This window comes from Chenopodium album, chromosome 3 (genome assembly GCF_948465745.1).
Source record: "Chenopodium album chromosome 3, dcCheAlbu1.1, whole genome shotgun sequence".
Classification (NCBI taxonomy): domain Eukaryota; kingdom Viridiplantae; phylum Streptophyta; class Magnoliopsida; order Caryophyllales; family Amaranthaceae; genus Chenopodium; species Chenopodium album.
In genome coordinates this window covers 53,059,288-53,081,795 of record NC_137836.1, presented here as the reverse complement: position 1 = coordinate 53,081,795, position 22,508 = coordinate 53,059,288, and the positions used below count along the sequence as shown (strand labels likewise).

The 22,508-nt window shown below is 33.7% G+C and overlaps 2 protein-coding genes across 5 annotated transcripts; one reads left to right on the top strand and one right to left on the bottom strand.

Moving 5' to 3' along the window:
- Positions 1-672: 672 nt before the first annotated feature.
- Positions 673-17,563, bottom strand: LOC145623985 (uncharacterized). Of its 3 annotated transcripts, none has more exons than XM_081676903.1 (19): positions 16,808-17,562; positions 15,750-16,679; positions 15,578-15,646; positions 15,287-15,476; positions 15,075-15,156; positions 10,473-10,541; positions 10,135-10,216; positions 9,932-9,991; positions 9,756-9,808; positions 9,519-9,685; positions 6,216-6,381; positions 4,868-4,925; positions 4,694-4,750; positions 4,374-4,619; positions 3,883-3,944; positions 2,571-2,627; positions 1,761-1,854; positions 1,458-1,598; positions 673-1,219 (listed from the first exon to the last, which is right to left on the bottom strand). In XM_081676903.1, exons 2-19 carry the CDS (start codon positions 16,521-16,523, stop codon positions 1,115-1,117), a joined length of 2,532 nt encoding a protein of 843 aa, XP_081533029.1. In that variant the 5' UTR covers positions 16,524-16,679; positions 16,808-17,562; the 3' UTR covers positions 673-1,114. The 3 variants fall into 3 exon arrangements, 2 of the variants coding, with proteins under 2 accessions (XP_081533029.1, XP_081533030.1); XM_081676904.1 differs by having other exon boundaries at positions 15,750-16,563; XR_014110354.1 differs by lacking the exon at positions 673-1,219 and having other exon boundaries at positions 1,459-1,598; positions 1,761-1,849; positions 16,808-17,563.
- Positions 17,564-18,947: 1,384 nt separating this feature from the next.
- On the top strand, positions 18,948-22,204 carry LOC145623984 (cytochrome P450 76AD1-like). 2 transcript variants are annotated; one of them, XM_081676902.1, is made up of 4 exons: positions 18,948-19,224; positions 19,647-20,227; positions 21,377-21,453; positions 21,778-22,204. In XM_081676902.1, exons 3-4 carry the CDS (start codon positions 21,394-21,396, stop codon positions 22,156-22,158), a joined length of 441 nt encoding a protein of 146 aa, XP_081533028.1. In that variant the 5' UTR covers positions 18,948-19,224; positions 19,647-20,227; positions 21,377-21,393; the 3' UTR covers positions 22,159-22,204. The 2 variants fall into 2 exon arrangements, with proteins under 2 accessions (XP_081533028.1, XP_081533027.1); XM_081676901.1 differs by lacking the exon at positions 19,647-20,227 and having other exon boundaries at positions 18,953-19,224.
- The last annotated feature ends 304 nt before the right edge of the window (positions 22,205-22,508 follow it).

The window sequence follows — 22,508 nt, the reverse complement described above, 5'->3', positions numbered from 1 at the left end:
TCGTCCGTAGTCGACGACTACGATAGAACCATATGAGTTTTTGATGGCAAAACTCTCGAAATATATGCATCACTCAAATGATCATTGGCTCGAAATGCTCTTAATACATACAAGTTGGTGATTAAGTGGTATAAGAGAGAGGTTATGAACATCTTGGCTCTCACTATTGTGAATTCCACTCCACCATCACCTTTTGTACACTCCTTTTGCCCTTATTCTTCCTTTTTCACATACCATTGAGGTTTGATGTCATCTAATTCCTAGATTTCCTACACATGGATGAGATTGAGTAAGTGGTGAGTAAAAATATGTAGAACAGTGGAAATGGAGAAGGGGAATGAAGATATCAAATTATCTTCACTTTCACTTAACCACAGCTGTCACTACTAAGTTGTATTACCTCAACCACTTTTACATTGTATGGTAGTTTGGGAATGAGATTGAGAAAATGCGAAAGGGAAGTCAAGAGCTTGAAGAGAAAAAAAATGTGGGAGAACATGTAATTGCATATAAAGTAAACTTGTATTATGGTTGACTCACCAAACTTGTGACGCCGACCCACCCAATGCTTTTCTAATTCAAAAACCCAATTAATTTACATGCAAAGCATATACACGTAGCCAATATTAACGAACACAAAAAAATCTCTTTTTTCATCTTTTTCTAGGAGTCTTCTAAACCAAAAACCAACTTTGTAATAAATGCTTTTATGAGCAATAAATATTGCATTAGACATTTTGTTACAGGGAATGCTTGTCTAACAAAAACTGTTATCAGCAAGCTTATTTACAATGAAACACTTTTGTTTCTTATGACCACTATAGAGATTTATTATAAGAGTGAAAAAGCACATCAACAATTCCACTACTAACATGTATACACTCAAAATCTCTTTCTTTTACTTTTCTAAGATGCAAATGCAGCCCAGGTCTTCTAGAAAAATTCTGTAGCATGAAAATTTGAAGTGAAAGAAAACAAAATCTATAAACTCCTACTAAAAGAAGAAAAAGTATTTTCTAAATCTAAGAAACTTTCCTTCCCATTTCTATCTTTCCCTTTTCACCAGTGAGGCAAAGATTCATTGAAGTCCAGCTACTTATGACAGCTCCAATAATCAGGAAGATAGCCCAGATTCATACATAACTCCTTCTACACTTTTCTCCAGCATAACTGTTCCACTGAATTCTGTCAACTGAAAATCCCTGGTATACAGAGACAGCTGCAGAAAGACAAAATTACATAAGTCAGTGTTTGAAGAACTCCCTGGTTTTCAACAAACAATTAATATTATAAAAATAAAAAAAATAAAAAAAAAATTCCAACAAATTAGTCAAGAGGCAACTACTTCCGGCAGCTTCACAATTCTATTCACTCTATTGCGTTGTTCAGATGCAGTCATACAGATGTTTATCTATATGTTGTAAATTTGAATATATATTATATAGATGTCTACTTACTCTTTCCTGGCTAACATCTCTGAAACCAAGTTTATTTACCCACATAAATTTGGCTTTATCAGCAGCAGGAAGCACTAAGTTTTTCACCTCCAGGGCACAAAGTAACTTCTCTATCCGAGAGAATAATGCAAGAAAGTAACCCTGCAACAAAATCAGAAAATAAATAAATAATATAAATGTAATTAAATTTAAAACAACTTAAAACTGACAGTCACTCTCAATGCCCACTTTAAAGACTTGTCAATAACAAGAAAATGCACAGCTCATAAGATATTCCTTAATTGGCCAAGATCGAATGCTTACTTTTCCTTGATATTCCTTGCTTGTGGCCACAAGGGGAAGCTCAGCCACTTCACGACCAAATATTCTAAGAAGACCAGCTGACACGACAACTGACCTGCAAATTGCCAGGAATCAATATTAAGGGGTGGGCATGTTAGTCATAGTCTATTAGTAGTTACTAGTTAGAGGTTAAGTTAAAGGTTTGTTAAGAAAGATTTTCTATAAATAGACCTCATTAGGAGGAAAAAGAACATGTTGAATAATGTGAAGTTTGTCATTGGGAGAGAGTGAGCCTCTCAAAAGCTCATGTTAGGAGAGCGCATCCACCTCTCGAAGTGATATTATCATCCAAATCAATGTAATTCTCACCTAATCAATATAATCAGCCTATTTCTTCTGTTTTCTGCCATTACTAGTGCTGGAAACCATGCTAATTCCTAGCACACATATGTTAAATGCACCCAATTTTTATTTTTTTTTAAAAAGAAACAAAACAAAACAGATGCTGGTTATACAATTTTCCTCCGTTTAGTATGCAAAGGAGATAAGAGGAGAACTAAAATTCTCCTTTTATAAATTCAATTTCCAATTATTCCTCTATCCCTTACTTTCCTACTCATCGCTTCCATGTGCACCATTCACTCACCCTTGACAACGCATATTATCATTTTTATAATTTAAAAAAAAAAAATCAGTTGACACTATTCCGACAACATATAACATAATAAAAAGTGATGTGGTAAAAAAAAAAAAAAAAAAAAAAAATTATAAAACGTGTGTGTGTACCGAGAGAGAGAGAGAGAGAGAGTTAGCTTATAACAAAAAACTTACTTAACCATCAAAAGTACACAATACATTCCTCCAAATTCCTGGCCCGAAATATTTCTCCTGGTAAGAAAAAACGATGAATAAAAATCAGCTAACAGGCTGTGCAAACTGATAAGAAAATAAAGTTTGAGGCCTTTATGGTCTTTATGTCCAGACAATAATAAAAATAAAAAGAACTATCACCATCTCATACTTTAATGCATAAATCAGATCCATAAAATGGAGACAAAGATACAGCAACAATGTATGTTTTATTGTGAAGTACGAGTAATTCATGATACAACAGACATTAATGGGAAAATATTGCACATAAATTTTCAAGGCTCTAATCTATTCAAATTATTCTGTCTTAAATAAACTTATTTGTGCATGAAATATTGCCTAAAGACTTAATTTGACTGAAATTATTTGTACTCCCTCCGGTTTTTTATTTTTTTTGTTCTATTCACTTTCAATTTTAGTTTGTTCTTTTATGTTCCACTCGTTTTGCTTTGTTCTATTTTAGGCCTACCCCTTTTACTATCTTACCCCCTCAATTCCACAATAATTCACATTTCCACATTCTTACTTTATTCTCTTTTTGACATTCTCTATCGTAATTTATCTTACACCCATTCAACTTTTTCAATATTTCCTTATATATGTTAAAATGCCTTCAGCTTATATCTTCTTCTATATCTATGATTTACACCTTATGCATTACCCGTAAATTTGGTCCTCTACCCAAACCTTCTGAACACCTCCATTATAGATAGCCATGGAAACTGGGAAAGCATTTCAGCTAAAAAAACAAGATGACTGAACACTGTTGTGCTGCTTCATACAATATTCATGAAACAGTCAATCACATCAACATTAAAGTTAATGGAATAAAAGCAGAATAAAGGTCATTTAGATGTTCACATAGCCCCTAACAGAAGGTTTTACAGGAAAGAATGTAATGAACACACTTTCATGCAGCATAACTCTTATTGGTCAAATTCAATCCATGTTAGCAAATAATTGAACTGTGAAAACAGTTTCTAGCCCCCAGAGTAGAAACGTTGGAAAGAACAAAAAAGCATAACCTAATCTCAAATATATGGTAGTCCCCATCCCCCAATCAACCCAACAACAGTATCATCAGTAGGTATGAGCGGTAAGCCCTGAACCTAGGGCATGAGTTGGTGACTCATAACCGTCAGAAAAGAGCTAGCAACAAATGATGCGATCAATATTGGAAATAAAAGCATGTAAAAAAAATTTAAGATGGAGTCATAGATACTGCCAGAACTCCAGTCATCCACAAGCATATAAATCCATTTAATGAACTTACCCATGAACCATTACAGGAATTAGATCGCGCCCAGTCTTTGCAGTTATAGGACTGAAGCACTCCTGTATAGAAAAGAAGAATATAACAATGCAATTAAAAAATAATCAGCATAATTGCAGCAGTATGAGAGCAAGTTCAAAAAAAAAAATCAATATTACAACAGAAAAAAAAAAAAAAAACCTTTAGAGCTGGAGAAGATATTAACGACCACGATGAAAAAGAACACACACTTATCACAAGCAAGTGCACACAAGAAGCCCAAAACATTCATATGTTAATGGGCATGTGCACTTGCAAGTGTGATGCAAATCAATCCACATGTCCAAAAATGAATGATGTAAAAACAAAAACATAATCATATTAAGTAACTTCACATAAATATCAGAATGAGAAAGAAATACATCCATTCCTCTTATCAATAATAGCAAAATCTTCAACCACGCAGAATAACAAAAACAGCAAAAGAAATTAAGATGCAGATAGATCCTCACTCGAAATATCGAAACAGCTGTAGAAAGCAAAGGCAGATGTTCAGGACGGCGACATTTCCCACTCAATATGCGCCATTGAATATCATTATCAGCGAACTCACTCAATCCTTTCTCCAAAAGCTTCATATTGATTTTGATCAACTCTAAAGATGGAATTAAGTCTGACCCTCTTACAACAAGATCCCTTAAAGCAACGTAAATCTTATCACAATCATTGCAGCAGAACCATTTGTCCTTGGGAAGTTCCTGCAGTAAATTGTGATAGAGAGTAAGAGAAAGACTATTAAAATTCATAAGATCGTAACAAAGCAGTCACTTACTTTCAAATCGCAACGCCCATCACCCCTCAAGCAACCAACATGATATTCCTTTTCACACTGATTAGACACAAGTAAAACAACACTTATGAGGATCTGGACTTGAAGAAGGAGAGAAACTGGATAAGAGAATGATCTACTATGTAAAATCACACAGATAAAGGTAGAAAAACATACTTGGTCACAAATTATAACAGTTCTATCATCAAAGTTGTCAACACTGAAATCATCTGCCCTGGACACAATAGAGACAAAAGATCCATCAGCATCAATAACTTAGCAACAAATACAGTCAAAAGAAGCATTCTTAGAAAGAAAAAAAAAATGAGTATAGCATACAACATTTCAACATGAATAATAGAAAATCACTCTAAAGCATGAAAATAAGGAGACAAATACCCATCAATTCCTCAAGATAATATAATTTAACTGTATAAGCTGCAGGGAATAGATCGCACAACATGAGATAATAAATATGTAACAATTGTTATTCTGTATTAAAAGAATCTGGAATTTATTGTAATGTGTGGAGGTATGACAATTTTCTCTCTCTCTCAAACAAATTAACATCAAAATACAAATAACTTCACCAAACTTCCAGTTCTAAATTCAAGATTTTCTCTGTTTTTAAATTAGGGAAATTTATCATGCAATAGAAACAACATAATCTAGTTCAGAGAAATATCAATGAAATTTGCAACAAATTACTTTTTTTTTTAAAAAAAAATAAAAAAAAATAAATAAATAAAAAAAAAAAAAAAAGCAATCAATATCATCTAATTACGTGATTATGTATAAAAGAGAATCTTGTGTGAAGACTTTAAAAGTAAAATGAACAGTTATGAGTAGTCATAGGATAAGTTAGAATGGTTGCAAATTGTAAAAAGCATATAATATTAGTGTTAATGCATACAATAAGTGTGCTAGGATTATTAGTACTAAACATGGAGCCGGAATTCTTCCATGGTAACTATAGATCCAACAAAGGTCTTATTCATGAACTCAGGAACAATACAGTTAGAACACACCAAATGAAATAACACACCCAACATGCAGTATTAAGAAAACTATATTAATACACCCACAAGTGGGTTTTCTGATTAGTGAGTAGTAACAACCCAGTCGATAGTCAGCTAAAACAAAGCATACTGAATACCTTCATGGCAGTCTCTAGAATGATTATAAGACTGGTAGCATTTACTTCCTCCGTTCCTTTAATATTGCAACATACCCATTTTAACACCCATATATACCCTTGTTATTTTGCCTCTCTCTCTTCGGCTCTCCACTACCTAAAATCTAATGCATTCCCCCCCCCCCCCCCCACGCATGTGACAAAATTAAAGGAAGAAGTATTTAATTTTGCATGCCCTCTTTAGACATGAGCATGCAATGTAATCAAACATACAAGAACATCTGGCATTGAATAAATACATATTAGTAGTTTTGCAAAGAGAATTTATAGCATAAATACAAAGGAAGAAGGGGCAGAGGCAAGCGCAACATATCACCTACAGTCACCAACCTGCAGAGAACACAACCGCCACTAAGAGTTTCAGAGTTCTTTACAACACGCGTCAACCTGATAATAATTGGCTTAGAGCTATTTGAAGAGGCTACCTCAGCTTTCCTATCATTACAATCAGGGCAGCGCCAATCATCCGTAGGGGCACTCTGCAAATGCAGACAGGCTGAAAATAAAATAAAACAATGAAACATTACTTCAATGTGATATTCAAAATTTCAGGTGTTCTTGAATATTTACAGAGAAAATGCAGGACGAAAAGGCATATAGTATATGTATATTCGGGTGGTCTTGGACCACGTCTCCACAAGGCTTACATTAATAGCTTTCCACCACCACTAGCATACATTAAAAATAAACTAGAGTGTAGAACTAATAAAAAAACAGCATTCTATTATCCATATGCTTAGATGAAGAGCTGAATAAACCTAATTAACAAGTTCATTGTAAACCACGATCCACTTAAAGGACTAGGAGGAATCAAATGCAAGAAGGGTGATTCTATGCCCTGTGAACTCAGGTAAATGTACCTATTCTTCTCTCTGTTTGGAAATAATATTCTTTGTCTTTTATTTTTTTTTTGAAAACATATTCTTTGTCTTGTGCTTCCAATATTCCTTACTTAACAAAAATCACAGATAATGAAAGAAAATAATTAGTGCCCCAATCCTTTTATGTATGCACCATTTGTGTTTGCAACAATATTTTATATTTGGGTGGGTGGGTTTAATTTACTGAGCTAAAAGCAGTGGAGCATACATTGAGGGACGTCCTAAGATAGAAAAGGGAAAACAAAAATGGATGGAGAGTGTAAACAATGTACATAGAATGTTATAGATTCAACAGGTAACTTTTAGAATCCATGGGTTCAAGGGTCACAACACTCAAAATTCTGCATTGGTAGGGGTTACGATAAATTCATTTGCTCTGTTCCTTTATGTCTCAATAAGCCATATCAATCGTGTGCAGCGAAATACCCCTGACCCAATGAACACTATGCTTACAAGTAAACAAAAAGAATAAAAAAAAAAAAAAAAAAACTTTCTTATTTGCGGAGGTTGTTTGACCAATAAATTTGTCGATGATCTAAAGTAATTTTCATCCTCAACACAAAATCTGTAAAGGAATACAAGTGGAACTAGTAGGAAAGAGAAAATGAAAGCTATTTGTAGGAAGATAATTATATTCAAAATAGCTGATCTGACATCTGGGTTTTGTACTTCTCAAAGTTATCAAACAAAGGTAATGAACAATCAATCAATCAATCAATCAATCAAAGCCTTAATCCCAAAAGTGGGGTCGGCTAACATGAACCAAATTTGATTATTCCGTGTAGTCATCAACATAAATCTTTCTCCTCCATCCCTTACGATCCAAAACTTCATCCTCACGTAAATCCATGCACTTCATATCCTTCCTCACTCCTTCCAACCAAGTCATCTTTGGTCTCCCTCTTCCTCGTTTAATCCCTCCATGGTCCCACTCTTCCACTCTTCGCACCGGTGCACCCTCGGGTCTCCGTCTTACATGTCCAAACCAACGCAGACGATTTTCCCTTAATTTATCTACAATGCCCGCCACACCTACTTTCTTGCGAATAACCTCATTTCTGATTCTATCTCTTAAAGTGTTTCCACACATCCACCTTAACATGCGCATTTCCGTAACCTCCATCTTTTTAATATGCTCTTTCTTAGAAGCCCAACATTCTGTACCATAGAGCAACACTGGTCTTATGGCAGTCCTGTAGAATTTTCCCTTCAACTTTAAGGGAATGCTGCGGTCGCATAGCACTCCCGTGGCCGCTCTCCATTTAAGCCACCCTGACTTAATCCTGTGGGTCACGTCTTGATCAATGTCACCATTCTTCTGGATGATCGACCCTAGGTACTTAAAACATTCACTCATGGTCAAATCCTTTCCATCCAAACTCACCACTTCATTGCTTGTCCCCCTCTGAGTGCCAAAACGACATACCAAATATTCAGTCTTACTCCGACTTAGCTTAAACCCTCTAGATTCCAACCTTTGCCTCCATTGCTCCAACTTGACATTAACCCCATCCTTAGTCTCATCCACCAAAACGATATCATCTGCGAACAGCATACACCATGGAACCTCATCTTGAATTGGTCTAGTTAATTCGTCTAGAACCGTTGCAAAAAGAAAAGGGCTTAATGCAGACCCTTGATGCAATCCGATTGTAATAGGGAAATCTTTTGTCAACCCTCCGCATGTCCTCACATTTGTTGACACATCCCGATACATATCCTTAACTAGGTCTACATACCTTCGTGGGATACCTTTCTTCAACATTGCCCACCAAAGTATCTCTCTTGGCACCTTGTCATATGCCTTCTCTAAATCAATAAAGACCATATGAAGATCTTTCTTCTTTACCCTATAAAACAAAGGTAATGAACAAGAAGGAAAAACAATACATAAAGAAAAATATACTTTGTAATACATATAAAATCAATACATATGTTATCTTACTTCTTAATAATTCAAATACTATTAATACAGAGTATCTTTCTCTATAGCTCAACAGCAACAATAACACCGAAGCCTTAATCGCAATGATGGGGTTGGCTACATGAACAAAGATTTCATCTCCAGTGATCATCAAACGTGATCTTGTCCCTCCATTCCCTTCTCTCAAATGCTATGTGGTCATCTACATTTATACACTTTAACTCTCTTTGGTTGTAACAATTTCATTCAAGAGGTGGAAAGTATATAAATTAGAGAGCTTTATCAACTGTATTTCTTTTAATTAAAATGTCTGGCCGACAAAACTTCTATGTCCCATTCCATCTGTAATTTTGACTAAAAATTAACAAAGGGAGATTTTGTTACTTCATACCACTAAAAAGTGTGGCATTTATGCCAATTTTCCGTCTAAGAAAATTATGAAAATAGTGTGAATTGTGAAACCATGTAAGCAAAATATAATCAAAGAAATATATTATTTATCCTCAAAATCTAAAACCCAGATTGACAGGAGAGATATCTGAGAAAGATAAAGAAACTCACAGCCTTACCCAAATGGAGCTGAGGAAAGTAGGGATAAAGTTGTGAAGAAGCACACAATAATAAAAAAATACTAATACAAGTAATACAAAAAATTAAAAAAAGAAAAGACACAGACACACATAACTCATTACTGCAGAAAGCAATTGAAAGACAGCTCGTTCATATAATATCCACAAACAAACAGAATAATAAAATGAAAGAAATAAAAGCACAGAACAATTCAACAAGTACAATACTTCACATCAAAAATTATGGAAAGAGATTTACTTGGGTGGTAAGCTCTAGGGCAGCCGCTACAAGGAATAAGCTCTCCTCTATCTCCACATAGTGTACACATGTCATCATTGTTTCCAGTGGTCAATTTCTGTCCATTAGCTAGTGACATGGCTATGTCATGGAGAGTAAGCCCATTGGCAGTATATATGTTACGATAGCTGTAAAAGATCATATTATCAATTGCCATCTCGAAAATTAGACCAAAAAATACAAATTAATGAAACTCACGGTTGTCTTCTGGCAGCCCATCCTGCATGAGCTTCAAACTGCGAAGGGCTAATCTGCAATGTATAAGATAGAGAAAGTGATCATCAAGAAACCCAGAACAAAGAGGTTAAAAATACATTTTAAAAAAATTATAAATAAATAAATAATTAAAAAAAATCCAGAGGTTAAAAAAATACCTCATATTCGCAATGACCACAGACAATACCATTCCCTTGCTTGTAACCATCAAGAATTTTCTGTATCGGAATAGATGTCATAATAACAAACAAACTCTCCCAATAAAAAGAAAAATACAGGAAAACCAAGAAATGCAATATTGAACAGAAACAATTTCAGATGAAAAAAATATTTTTCTATAGCTTATTATTCTATAGCTTACCTGTCCTTTAGCATAGTACGCCAAATAAGCACCATCTGGAAGCCCATTTGGCAGGAAGAGCAACCGGTGCAGATCATTGTCCCTGGTACATGAACCACGCAAAAAGCTTTAAGAAGAGCGTAATTACAAAACAAAAAGCAGCACCAAAAATTGGCAGAGTTTAAATATCAAGTGTGGCTGTGATTGCAATAACAGTCTTAGAACTACATTGATGGGCAATGTGGATGGTTTGCAGCTATCGTGGCTTAATAACAAGGTCGCGATAAGCTAAAAACCTTTGCAATGCAGTCATAATGCAGCCATGATTTAAAAACCTTGATGGGAAGAATCATCATTACCTCTTCTTAACACCACCTTCAAAACTTCTCTTATGTGATCCAGTGACGAAACAGGTAGAATCATTTGACCTGTAGACATGAAACTCAAAAGATAAATATTGCATCCAATACTAACTTGCACATGCATACCAATATCACCAATGTAAAGGGAAGGAAAGAGACTTTTGAGGTCCAACCACTTCCCCAAAAGTTTTAACGGTAATGCTCTTTGTTTGACTAATCTTTGATCATCATCCATACATTTATTAGAGACACTGAGAAATTTATTCAGTGTAGGAGTAAATTTTTTGAAGATAAAGGAGATATCATAAATTTCCCAAAACTATCCAACAGATCTGAATGACTAAACTAAGGAAACTCAGAACCACGTGATGTAGTTCATGAAAGGTTGTGTTATAGTTTACTATAATACTAATATCGTGCACCATCACAATTTGTGCACTTGTAATCCACAAACCATTCTCCATTTAATCATTAGCCTTAAATATCTAGCATACTAAGAAGAACAGACTTCAAAACCATGAAGATAGCATCAACCAATAGGTAGCAAAAGAATATAGCAGTTTATCCATATTTCTATTTTTGTTAGTTCTATTTGAAATCTTTATTCTCAAGATGCAGTTTTATAATATCAACTTTTTTGACAGATTATTTAAATACGTAGTTGGTAAAATCTTATTCCATGTGCATTGGAAAATGTTAAAAGGTGGAACTAATTTTTGTTTTTCATACTATGTTATTGTCAAAGCACAATCAAAGTAGAAAGTTCAAACAAAGCCAATAGCTCATAACATTTTAGTTTGATATTACTTCACATGTCTGACAAAAAATAAGCTCCAACACCTCTAATTATCTATTTTCTTCTTCAAGCAAGTGACATGGCCTTCTCCATTATGCATCTCCCTAAATGTCATGATACTTTTCAAATTAATCTTATCACACATAGTTTTAGGTGTAAATTTGTTTGATTATCAATTTTTATCTTAAAAAAATGTATGTGAAAGAAGATAATGGGGGAGTTTTTATATTAAATGTCATGTGAACTATGCCTTTTTGGTAGCGGGTAGAAAGATGTATTTAGATGATTGTAGCACCTTTTCCAAAATAGAAGAGAAATTTAAGACATCAAATCACTAAAGTGATATTTATTGTAAGGAACTGAATGGAGATTGAAAAAGTACAAGGCGATTAAATGACACTTAACCATATACCAATATGCATATATCCGGAATTTCAACCAAATAGTTTAGAAGAAGAGAATCTTAATAAGTCATCCTTAGATGGAATTCTTACAATAATGGAGACTAGCTACTTAAATGACCTTATGTCAGATTGCTCAACCAAATAGGAATATAGAGAAATAATTAGCGGGTTACCACAATAGAATTTCAGCATATCAAGCTCCAAACCAGAAAATTTCAATATTTCATTCCTCATTAATAATCCTGAGTATAGACTATAAACACTTGTGAAGACTTAAGAGGGATAAGAGTGTAGCAAATTGGTTCAGTATGAGCATTAGAGGCAACTGCATTCAAAATCATGGGTAATGTTGACACATAACATATTCAGATGCTAGAGAGGATGGTCGATTATCGAAAATGAACCCAAGTTAAATAAGGATTAAGCAGATTATGGTAATGCTTCTTAATGAATGTTTAGAAATTTTGATGGCCAAATAAAGACCAAAGAAGATAAGTTATCCATAATTGTTAGGTGAGTTACAAAAGAAATCAAGTATTTGCTAGTATATCCCACCGATTCTAAAAAATATCAGTCACTTAAGTTGACTGTGTATGAATAAATGCACCATCTACATATATAGTAAGGTCCTACCACACTTTATATACTCCCTGCATTCTACTTTGTTCTACCAACTTCCATTTTTGCCCATTCTTTTTTGTTCTAACTACAATTTGCTTCAATCTATTTTAGGCATAATCCATTTATCATCTTACCCCACAATAATTACGCCTTTTCACACACTCTCGTACTTAATTCACCTTTTTTACACACCCCACCACCACCACCAGTTTACACTCTCTCTTACTTTATCCTACTTTATGTTACATTCGTTTACCTTTAAAAAATAAATATAAAAAAAAAAAAAAAATCTCTTAAACCTATGTAAGTAAAACATAAAAAACCATAGGGAGTATTACTTTTTATACTCCCACTTATACATTATAATACTAATTCTCAAAACAGACTTGCACAATTTTGCATTACAAAACTACTTCCCCCCACTTGCCCCCACTTTTTACATTAGAATACTAAATTTATACCCACACACAAAAAATCTTCTAAAACTAAGTGTAAACACAAGTGCAGCTTTTATTTGTCATGTACTGTGTTGAATGTAAGATTACAACTTAGTACTGCACATGTATATCTTAGGGACAAATCTACAGACAAACATTTGCCTTTGACAAAATATTCCTATTACAAGTATAGAAGTACAAAATCCAACCCTTAAACCCAAAAAGGAAGGAAATTTATATTGTTTTCTGAAGCCATTTTTGCTACAGTACAAATTTCACATATACTTTTGATGCTAAGAAAAGAAGAAAACTCATTGTTTCACTACATACAGTCTGTCATTAATACGTCACAACTGACTTCAAGACAGTTGGGCAGAGAAGAATTCCCATATAAAATATTACAATTTCATTTATATCTGAATAATACCTCATACAGCAATAAGTGAATCATATTTGGAAAAAAAGTTAAAACAAACCAAGAAAAGGACTTAAATGAACAAGTCATTAACAGCAGAGCATAGTGCAAACATTTCATCTTTAGTGAACAGAAAACAAGAAAAACTAATTTATAATAAATATTCCCTCTGTCTCTATTTAATCTCCACATTTACCTTTTACATCTGTCTTAATGTAACACATTAATGACATGGACTTCCTTTTATGACATGGACCCATTGCTCACTACCAAAAGTTAGGTCCAACACCTTCTCTCATTCAAATAAAAAAAAAACTCAAATACCATCTATCATCGTATCTGCTATCATTTAATACAAGAAAAATCGACAGCCTATCACATAAAACTATGTGCAAAGCATGGTGTGACAATTAAATTGAGATAGAGAACTAAAGTACAGCAATGTATGCCTTAGATCATCTATATATCTTATGTAGTACTTTATTTTTCAAAAAACTTACTATGCACATCATCTCCTTGAATGGTATCTTGCCAGCGAAGCATACGAAGACAGTTAAAATCAAGACAGTCAAAAACACTGACTGAAAACCAATGGCTTAAACTAATGTCTGGGCTCTGGATTAAAACCAACTAAAACGAAGGCTGTAAAGGCCAAAGTGGCTAAAAAGAATGAACTGAGGAAAATGAACCATATGGAATGGAGCAATGGTTCGGCAGTAAGGCACAACATTTTGTTTTTTTGGAAAAGACATGTGAGAAGCACATAAGATGAGTTCCCAGCATTACATAACGACAATACCAGTTTTGTTTCCATTTGAGGCTAAAAAGAAATTTAAGTACATGGAGATAGCATTTACTTAGGAGATTTCTCAACTCTACTAGTTATATCTAATTGTTCTAAATTCTCATTAATTCAATTATTTTAATTATAACACTTCCTCAGAAAGTGCAAATAGCCGCTCCTTTTCCTCTCTTCTCTCTCCTCTCTCCTCTCTCTTCTAGGGTTTTAATTTTCTTGGCCGTTTAGGCCGGAAATAGTCTAATTTCTTCAGAAATTAGACTTTTTCTTTAATTCAATTTAGTTTTTTGTTTTATTTTACGTTTTGGTTTATATGTTTTGTTTTGTTCTCTCCATCGGGAGAGTCTGTCCCAATTTTCTGGGTTTTTCCCAATTTTCTGGGATTTTGATTCTCATCTATGGATGAGAATTTTATTTTTAAGGTTCTTATAATAATAGGGAAGGCGATTTGGATTCCTATGGGTCTGGGATTTGTCATCGACCGGTCGATCAAAACATCAACGCAAATTGCAGAGGTCTCAACTTGGAAAGATGCAAAGATATCGAAAATCATTGCTCGCGTCAAGCTTGAAGCGGTGGAGTATGAGCTATGCCAAATATGCAAATTAGTTATGATTTTGATTGTAAAAGTTATGATATTTTCTCTAAATATGTGGTTTACAGATCCTTATTATTGTAGATGCCGTATGGCTTTTATTAATGATATTATTCTTCCCGTTCAAAAAAAAAAAAAAAAAAGATAACCAAGGAAATCTTACAGCTCCAAATAGATCTAACTCATCTAAGAACAGTTGACAAATACCATTATATCTAGCAATAACACATAGGTCAATTTATACCTAACAATTCAATCATCAACATTTACTTTTTTTAAAAGGTCCTTAACCCTTTATATTTAGTTTAAACCATCACGAGTCTAGAATTATTATGGAGGAGGTTTCCAAAGGAAAATATTTTACTCTTAGACAACCAAGCAAACTCAATGAAAATCCTAAACATTATTAATCATCTAGAAACATCAATCGTGAATTTCAGGTAAAGCAGATTGCATGAGTGAACAGAAATTAGAAACAAAAACAAAAGTGCATAGAGTGATGCAAACTAACAGAAAAGAAAGTTGCTCTTACCTCAGATGTGACAGAGGAAAGCTTGCAGATTTTTGATACTTCCTTTCTGTCGAAACCAACTGATTGCACGGTTGTAGATTTACTGAAGTATACATACAGAAGCTTGTAAAAAAAATTTGTACACAAAGTGCCACGGACGCATCAAGATAACAGCAAATTAATAATCCTTCAGCAATTCCAGTAAGACAGAAAATAAATGATTAAAAACTCACCTTTCCAAGCTTGATTGACAGATGAACCAGCCATATCAGTCACCACTTCCTCGAGCATTCCAAGTGGAGCAGTCTTCAACTCTTCAATAATGCTATAAATTGGCCTCCCATTCTCCAAAAAAATGTGATTGTTTGGATGCCTAGTTTTCGCCCCTCCAGCATGCTGCTCGAATTCATATGCACTAAGGACCTGCTCATAATTTGAAAGTACTGTAAGATTATATATGTAGTGAAGCTCAAAAATAAAAAATAAAAATAAAAAAGACAAACCATATTGTGAAAGTAGCTCACATTGGTAAAGTTGCATACTGAACAACCACAAAGGTATCCACAACCTCGAATTTCCCCAGGTATCTCTTTCTAGAAAGTGGCAACCATATAAAGCAAGTTAGATCCACATGAAAAAAGAAATGTCAACTGAATACTACACAACATTTATTGAACACGTCGGAGTCATAAATACCTCCCCAGAGGTGGAAATATATTTCACTCTTGCTCCTTCTAATATACCAGTGGACAGCAGCTTTTTTACATTGGTGGGGTAGCTATCAGGGACAACCTTCTTCGACATTTTCAACTCCATGTTATATGAAACGCGATCAATTGAATCATCCAATCCAACCTCGTCATTTAAATCAATAATTGAATCTCCATCATGGAGTCCATTAGACAAAACCTGAGGTGTCATGGGAAGTACTTTGTTCTCATGTTTCTTTTTACTCATACTAAATTTAAGAGTAATCTTTCGAATCCCAGTAGTGCTAGCATGCTCAGGAATTTCCAGAGTAACTTGAGAACTAGAGACTCCGGTGCAGCCACGAACCCTAGTCACCTCATCACTAAAGCTCACTGCGCAAGAGTTCCCCGAACTCTCAGAAGTTATTTCATCAGGATTTACTAGATTATTCTTATTATTTCTACTGCCACCTGATTCAACAGGAAGACTGCAAGTAGTAGTCTCCAAACTAGATACATTCTCAATCTCATTTCCATCATCATTTTCGAATTTCGACGAAACAATTGGCCGAGTTGGGTCCAATACTTCCGATGTTACATCATCAAAATTCGTATTTAAAGCTTCTTCTTTAGCATGTTTCTTTCTACTAGGTAAAGCTCCTAACTCAGCTTCATTAACAACACAACCCAGTTCCCTCTTCAATTCATTTCTGACTTTCTTTGGGTTTTCGGCATTGTAACAGGGTAATGCAAGCAATACACAAATTTCCCTTTCTCCCATATTAATCTACTATGATGTGACCAACAATTGCAACACCAATCTGTATAACAAAATTCCCAATTTAATAACAACACCATCCAAATTGAAATTCCAATATCAATGCAAGAACGAAACCATTCCAAGAAAACTTGTATAACAATCTCCCGTCGAACAATCCTAAATTAATTAATCAAAAAAAAATTAAAAATTCAAAACAATCTATAAGATAGAAAGAAAAATACGAAATTGAATGAAAAATTAAAATTGAATTCGATTCAAAGATTGAAATTAAATTGAAAATTTACCTCTTCAGATGTTGTAGATTTAAATCTGCATGATAAAACTGTTACTAATTTTTGAAGTTAGTAACAGATCTTTCGGAGATTCAGTTATGAAAAATTCAAATTCCCACAAACGAAATAAAAAATAAAATAGATCTGAGACTTTTAATTTCCAGAAAAAAGGGGGAAATAGAGAAAGAGAAAATTTTAGGGTTTTAGGATTTGATTTGAAGAAGAAGGTAAGTTTGAGCGGCAAACGAAAAAGCTGATTTCGCGGTCGAGAATTCTGAGGAAGAAGTGAAGAAATTTTCAGTAAAAAATAAAATGAAAATGACCAATAATAAAAAATAAATAAATAAAATAAAATAAAATAAAAAAAAGGATAAAATGAAAGAAGAAAGTACTACGTAATATTTTTTTTGAAAACAAAGTACTCCGTAATATTTATTTGTTGAGGAAAAAAGTGGGGGAATGTAACGGCGAGATAGATGGAAGGTACGAGAGGAAGAGTATGATCAAATCAAGTGTGAAATGAAATGATGATTTTTTTTTTTTTTTGAAACAAAATGAAATGATGATTTTGTGTTAACAATAACTGTTGTTTGTAGGATTAGGGTGGGGCCCAGTATGTGTACACGTGGGGTTTAGAGATTGTTTTTTGGTTTTAAAGAAAACTAAGATTTTAGTAAGACTTCTCTATTTTTGGATAGACTAGTATGAGGGTTGGCAATCCCTAAACCCCAAGCTTTCGCAATTTCTATTATGCTCACGGAGTACCGTGAGCATGGTACTCCAGGTTAATTATACAACTTTTTATTAAAATTTAAAAAACAGAAAAGGGGAAAAAGGAGGGTGCGTGAGATAGAAATTAGGGGTAAACGAAGCAAGAAACTTAAAAATCATATTTCATAATCATTAATGAATTGAAAATTATGTTGAAGTTCTAGAAAAAAAAAAATTGAAAAGACAAGATAGCTAGATTGTGATGAAGAAAACTTAAAGAAGAGGTGAAACAGTAAAATAAAGCAAACAAAAGTTTGACAAATTAAAATAACTTAAGTTTAAACAAAATATTACGTAATACAAGCTTTAAGTAAAATAGCACAATTTTTCAAAAAAAAAATAAAAAATTAAAAATTAATGTTCACACAATATAACTAACTGATTTATGTATAAAAAAAATAACACAAAATGTAAGCTAAAATAACATCATACTAGTTTAGTCCTGTGCGTTGCACGAATTAAATAGCCATTATTTGTTTAAAAAGTTGTCAATTTTATATTAAAAAAAAGTCATAATCTTATTAATTAATGTTGAAAGCAGCATTGTATTTATTTAGTTTTGAAATATAGAAAAAAAATGATGATGTCAAAAACCGTTTAGGCGGGAAAATTTTTAATTATAAATTGACATGTGTCCCTTAATGATGTTAGCATGTTTTGTTTTAGTAATAGTTAATAGATTTGAACAAAATAACAGAAGGTATATATAATCTAAAATAAGTAATAACACATGTTTAAACAAATAACAAAGGAAATAAATAGCACTATTTTTAAGCGCAATTACATTAAATCATAAAACATTAATATAAGGTTTCATACTAAATAACACAGTATAACAATAAAAATAACACGATTAAGTAACATAATACATATTTTATTAAAATAAAAAATCTAAAGTAGTTTTTGTAAGATAGCACATGTTTTAACAAAATAACACAAGGTGTAAGCAAAATTAACATTATATTTGATGAAAAATAACATAAGGTATAATCTAAGCTCAACAAGAGCAGATTCAGTACCTTTACTCAACAGTATATTTGAGCAAATTAAATGCAACAATTCAAAATTTAACAAAAATTAAACCCTAATTAACAAAATAATTCACAATTCTTCAAATACTTACTTCTCTTGATGCAATTGAAAGTATTTTAGGTTAATTTTGGACATGCTTGAGGAGAAATTTTATCTTAGAATAATGCAATTGAAGAATTTTCAACCATTTCAAATGGTGAAATACAGAGAGAAAAAAGAAGAGTGAATTTCGTCCTCTTGTTTTTGCAATTGAAGAATTGATCTGTTTTTCATCCCTCACATACACATACACATACACATACACATACACATACACAATATGACCAAGTTATAATGAGAACCAATTCTATAATAGGAACTAGGAACTAACTACAATCGTTAGATCTAAGTTGGATGCGCGTGTGATGAGCGGCCCAGATTATTTCACACATATTCAATTCATTTCCCAAAAATCAAGCTGGCTTTCTCTCTCCTTAAGCATTTTCTCTCTCATCCATTTCAAGGATCCTCTGAATTCTCCATTAAAGCTGCCTTCGAGCTTTCTCCATAGAAGCGACTTTCATGCTTTCACTACTCCATTGAAGCGGATTATGAGCTTTCTATATTCCATTAATGTAGTTTCTGAGGTAAGATTTTTTTAATTTTTTTTATAGATCACCGATTTTAATTTCATTAATTTTATATTCAGTATAGTCAATTTAGGGTTCTACACATTCTGAAAATTATATAGCAAAATTAGTGCATTGTTTCATTTAGATCTTGCTAAAATTTGAAGTTTGCTAGTTTAATTTGGTGAATTTTGTTCGAGATCAAATCGAGTTCAAAATATTCTACAACGACTCTCAATTATTTGCTCGAGATCAAATCGAGTTCAAAATATGTATAATTATAATATGCTTTACCTTGAAATTTCTCAAGTTTAAAAGTAATTTCATGGTAAAAAATTGATGTTGTTTAATTGTTTACTGTAGAAATTGTGAATTATGTGTTGTACTTGTTTAATCTAATTTGTCGATTTTTTTTGCTCATATATTTGTGCGATTCGGAGAGTTTGCAAACAAACATGATTGAGTTTGAGTTCAAAGCAATGGTGTGGTTAAGCTGCCAGCAAGATTGATGAGAGGAGAGTGTGGACTTTTGTGTAGGTTGAATTATTATTCTGGAATCTGTAAAATTATAAGTGGACTTGAATATAATTCCATAAAAAGTAAACTAAATATTTTTAATAGTAGATTAAATTGCTCAAAAAGTAGTAATCAATGAATTTATGGTTGAGGTTTTTTCCCCCTGTAATTAATAAGCATATAGAAATACGATAAGAGTAAATAAAAAAAGGGGTGCTGGTATGCCCCTTCCTATAGCTTGGTCACCACCTGATGAGGGGTGGGGAAAGCTAAATGTTGATGCTGGAGTTGTAGAAAAGTTAGGGGTTGGTCTGGGGGCAGTGTTGCGTGACTGTAATGGCTCGGTTCAGGGTTGTTCTGTGGTGTAGGGCATTGAACGATTGGAGACAAATGTACCTGGAGCTATGGATATCATATGGGGTATGAAATTTGCGTATGGCTTGGGCGGGAGAAGTATTATTGTGGAAGGAGATTGCCTTGCTGTCATTCAGGCTTTGAGAAACAAGTCAGTAGGATCAAGCTCATCTACTTGTTTAGTTTTGCTCCAACTACTAGTGCTTTGTAACTATAGATCATCTTCACAATTTTTACATCAACTAGTTGTGCTCATGATTGTGCTAAAGAGAGTCATATCTATGAAATTGCTATTAGTTGGAAGTCTTATTTTGCTATTATCTATAATATGTTGCTATAGTTTTGCTCTACCTGTATCTAGCTAGTGCAGTTCTGCTCAATCTAGTGAGTTTGATTTTTACATAGTGCTATGATTGTTTCCTATGTTGTTTTTCATGGTGTGGTGTTTGAGAAAATATCCTTCCTAAAGAGTGATCCCATCAATTACTAAAATGCTCTTATGTCTACATTTGTCCCTGGAAAAAGTATGTATATATTTGCTTCTTTATTTATTTGTCTTTATCAATCAAGTTTTAATTATCTTATTGTTGGCTTAATAAAGAATGATAAATTGCTAATAGTATTAGCTTGAAAGGAGGCACTATGGGGTGTATTGTAGTTGTTCTGAAATGGCAAAGGCAAGGCTATGCTCTAGAAAGACTTGATTTTAATTATTTGTGTTGCAGCAGATATATATATGAAGGTGTTCGCTTGATGAAAATATATACTAGTAAAAATAATATAAAGTAAATTAAATCTAATCCAAAACAAATAAAAAAGACTTTAGAGTAAACCTTTTAGCTCAAGTGGTAGAGCACTATGCGGATACATAGAGGTGTAGGTTCGATTCCTACATAGGTTCTGAAAGTAAATATTAGATACTCTAAAGTAATTCAAAACATCTCAAAAGTAAATCAAATTAGCTAAGGTATACAAACGAAAGAGGTTTTCTATTATATATCTAAGTAAATAGAGAAATTCAAAAGTAATTCAAAAATCATCTCTAAAGTGATTTAAAATAGCTCCTGTTCTTATATACCGAATCTGGAATATTGGCTTATTGTTAGTATAACTATGAATGAAAGCAAGTAAATCCTACATAGTTAGGTTGGAGGAAGTCCCAAGGTTATAATTTATATCAATTACTGTTAGTTTAAGTGTTATAATATAGCAGAATTTGCAAACGTAGATATAAAATACTTAAAAGTAAATCGAAATATTCCAAAAGTAATTTGCCTGGGCTATCTGGTTTGTTCATCAGGCTCTTGGCGGAATGCGATGGTGGAAGACTCCAAACTCTATGCATCTGCTGTCTCAGAGGGAGCTGGGTATGTTCAGGTGAGTACAAGGGAGAGATTGGATTTATCTCGTGAGAAATGGGTGCACCCGGCTGATGGGCAGGTGAGAGTGAACACATATGCTGCAGTTATGGAGGGGATTGGCGTGGAGATGGGGGTCTGCATTTGGGATTGCAAGGCAAAAGACCACCAGGATCAACATCAGGCGACGATGTTTTGGATGCATTAATCAAGAAAACTCTGAGGAATTAGAACTAGAAAAATTCCAAATCTATTACTGGTTTTCACTAGTTGATTTAGACATTTTTTTTTTGCAGAACAACTTCTCTACATTATTAAAAATAACTCGATCTCTTGTCTGCAGAACCTGTTTGGTGCAGGTTCAGATACAACATCGACTACCCTTGAATGGGCATTGGCAGAACTTATTCGCAACCCTGAAAAACTGATGAAAGCACAAGCAGAGCTACAAGAAATCATAGGAAAAGGAAACCCGGTGGAAGAATCAGACATTTCACAGCTACCATACTTGCAGGCCATTGTCAAGGAAACCTTCAGGCTACACCCACCAACACCCTTCCTAGTACCGAGAAAAGTTGATGCAGATGTGAAGCTCTACGGTTACACAGTGCCTCAAAACGCACAAGTCCTGGTCAATGTATGGGCAATTGGAAGGGAATCAAATTTATGGGAGAACCCAAACTCATTTGAGCCAGAGAGGTTCATAGGATATAAATTGATGTAAAAGGTTGTGACTTTAAGCTGATTTCATTTGGTGCTGGTCGTAGATATGCCCTGGATTGTCATTGGCTCATCGGATGATCCATTTGATGCTCACTAATCCACAAGTTTGACTGGAAGCTAGAAGGAGGAATTCCACCAGAAAAAGTGGATATGGAAGATAAATTTGGGATCACATTGGAAAAAGCTCTCGACTTCGTGTCATTATGCTTATTAATATCAATCATTATGCTTAGGATTTAATGACAAGAGAATTACAAGACCAAGTGTTCAATCAAAAGAATAACACGTTGACAATCACAGTGGTTTGCTGCAGTCCTGAAAAGATCAGGATCAAGCTTTGTTGCAAAGCTG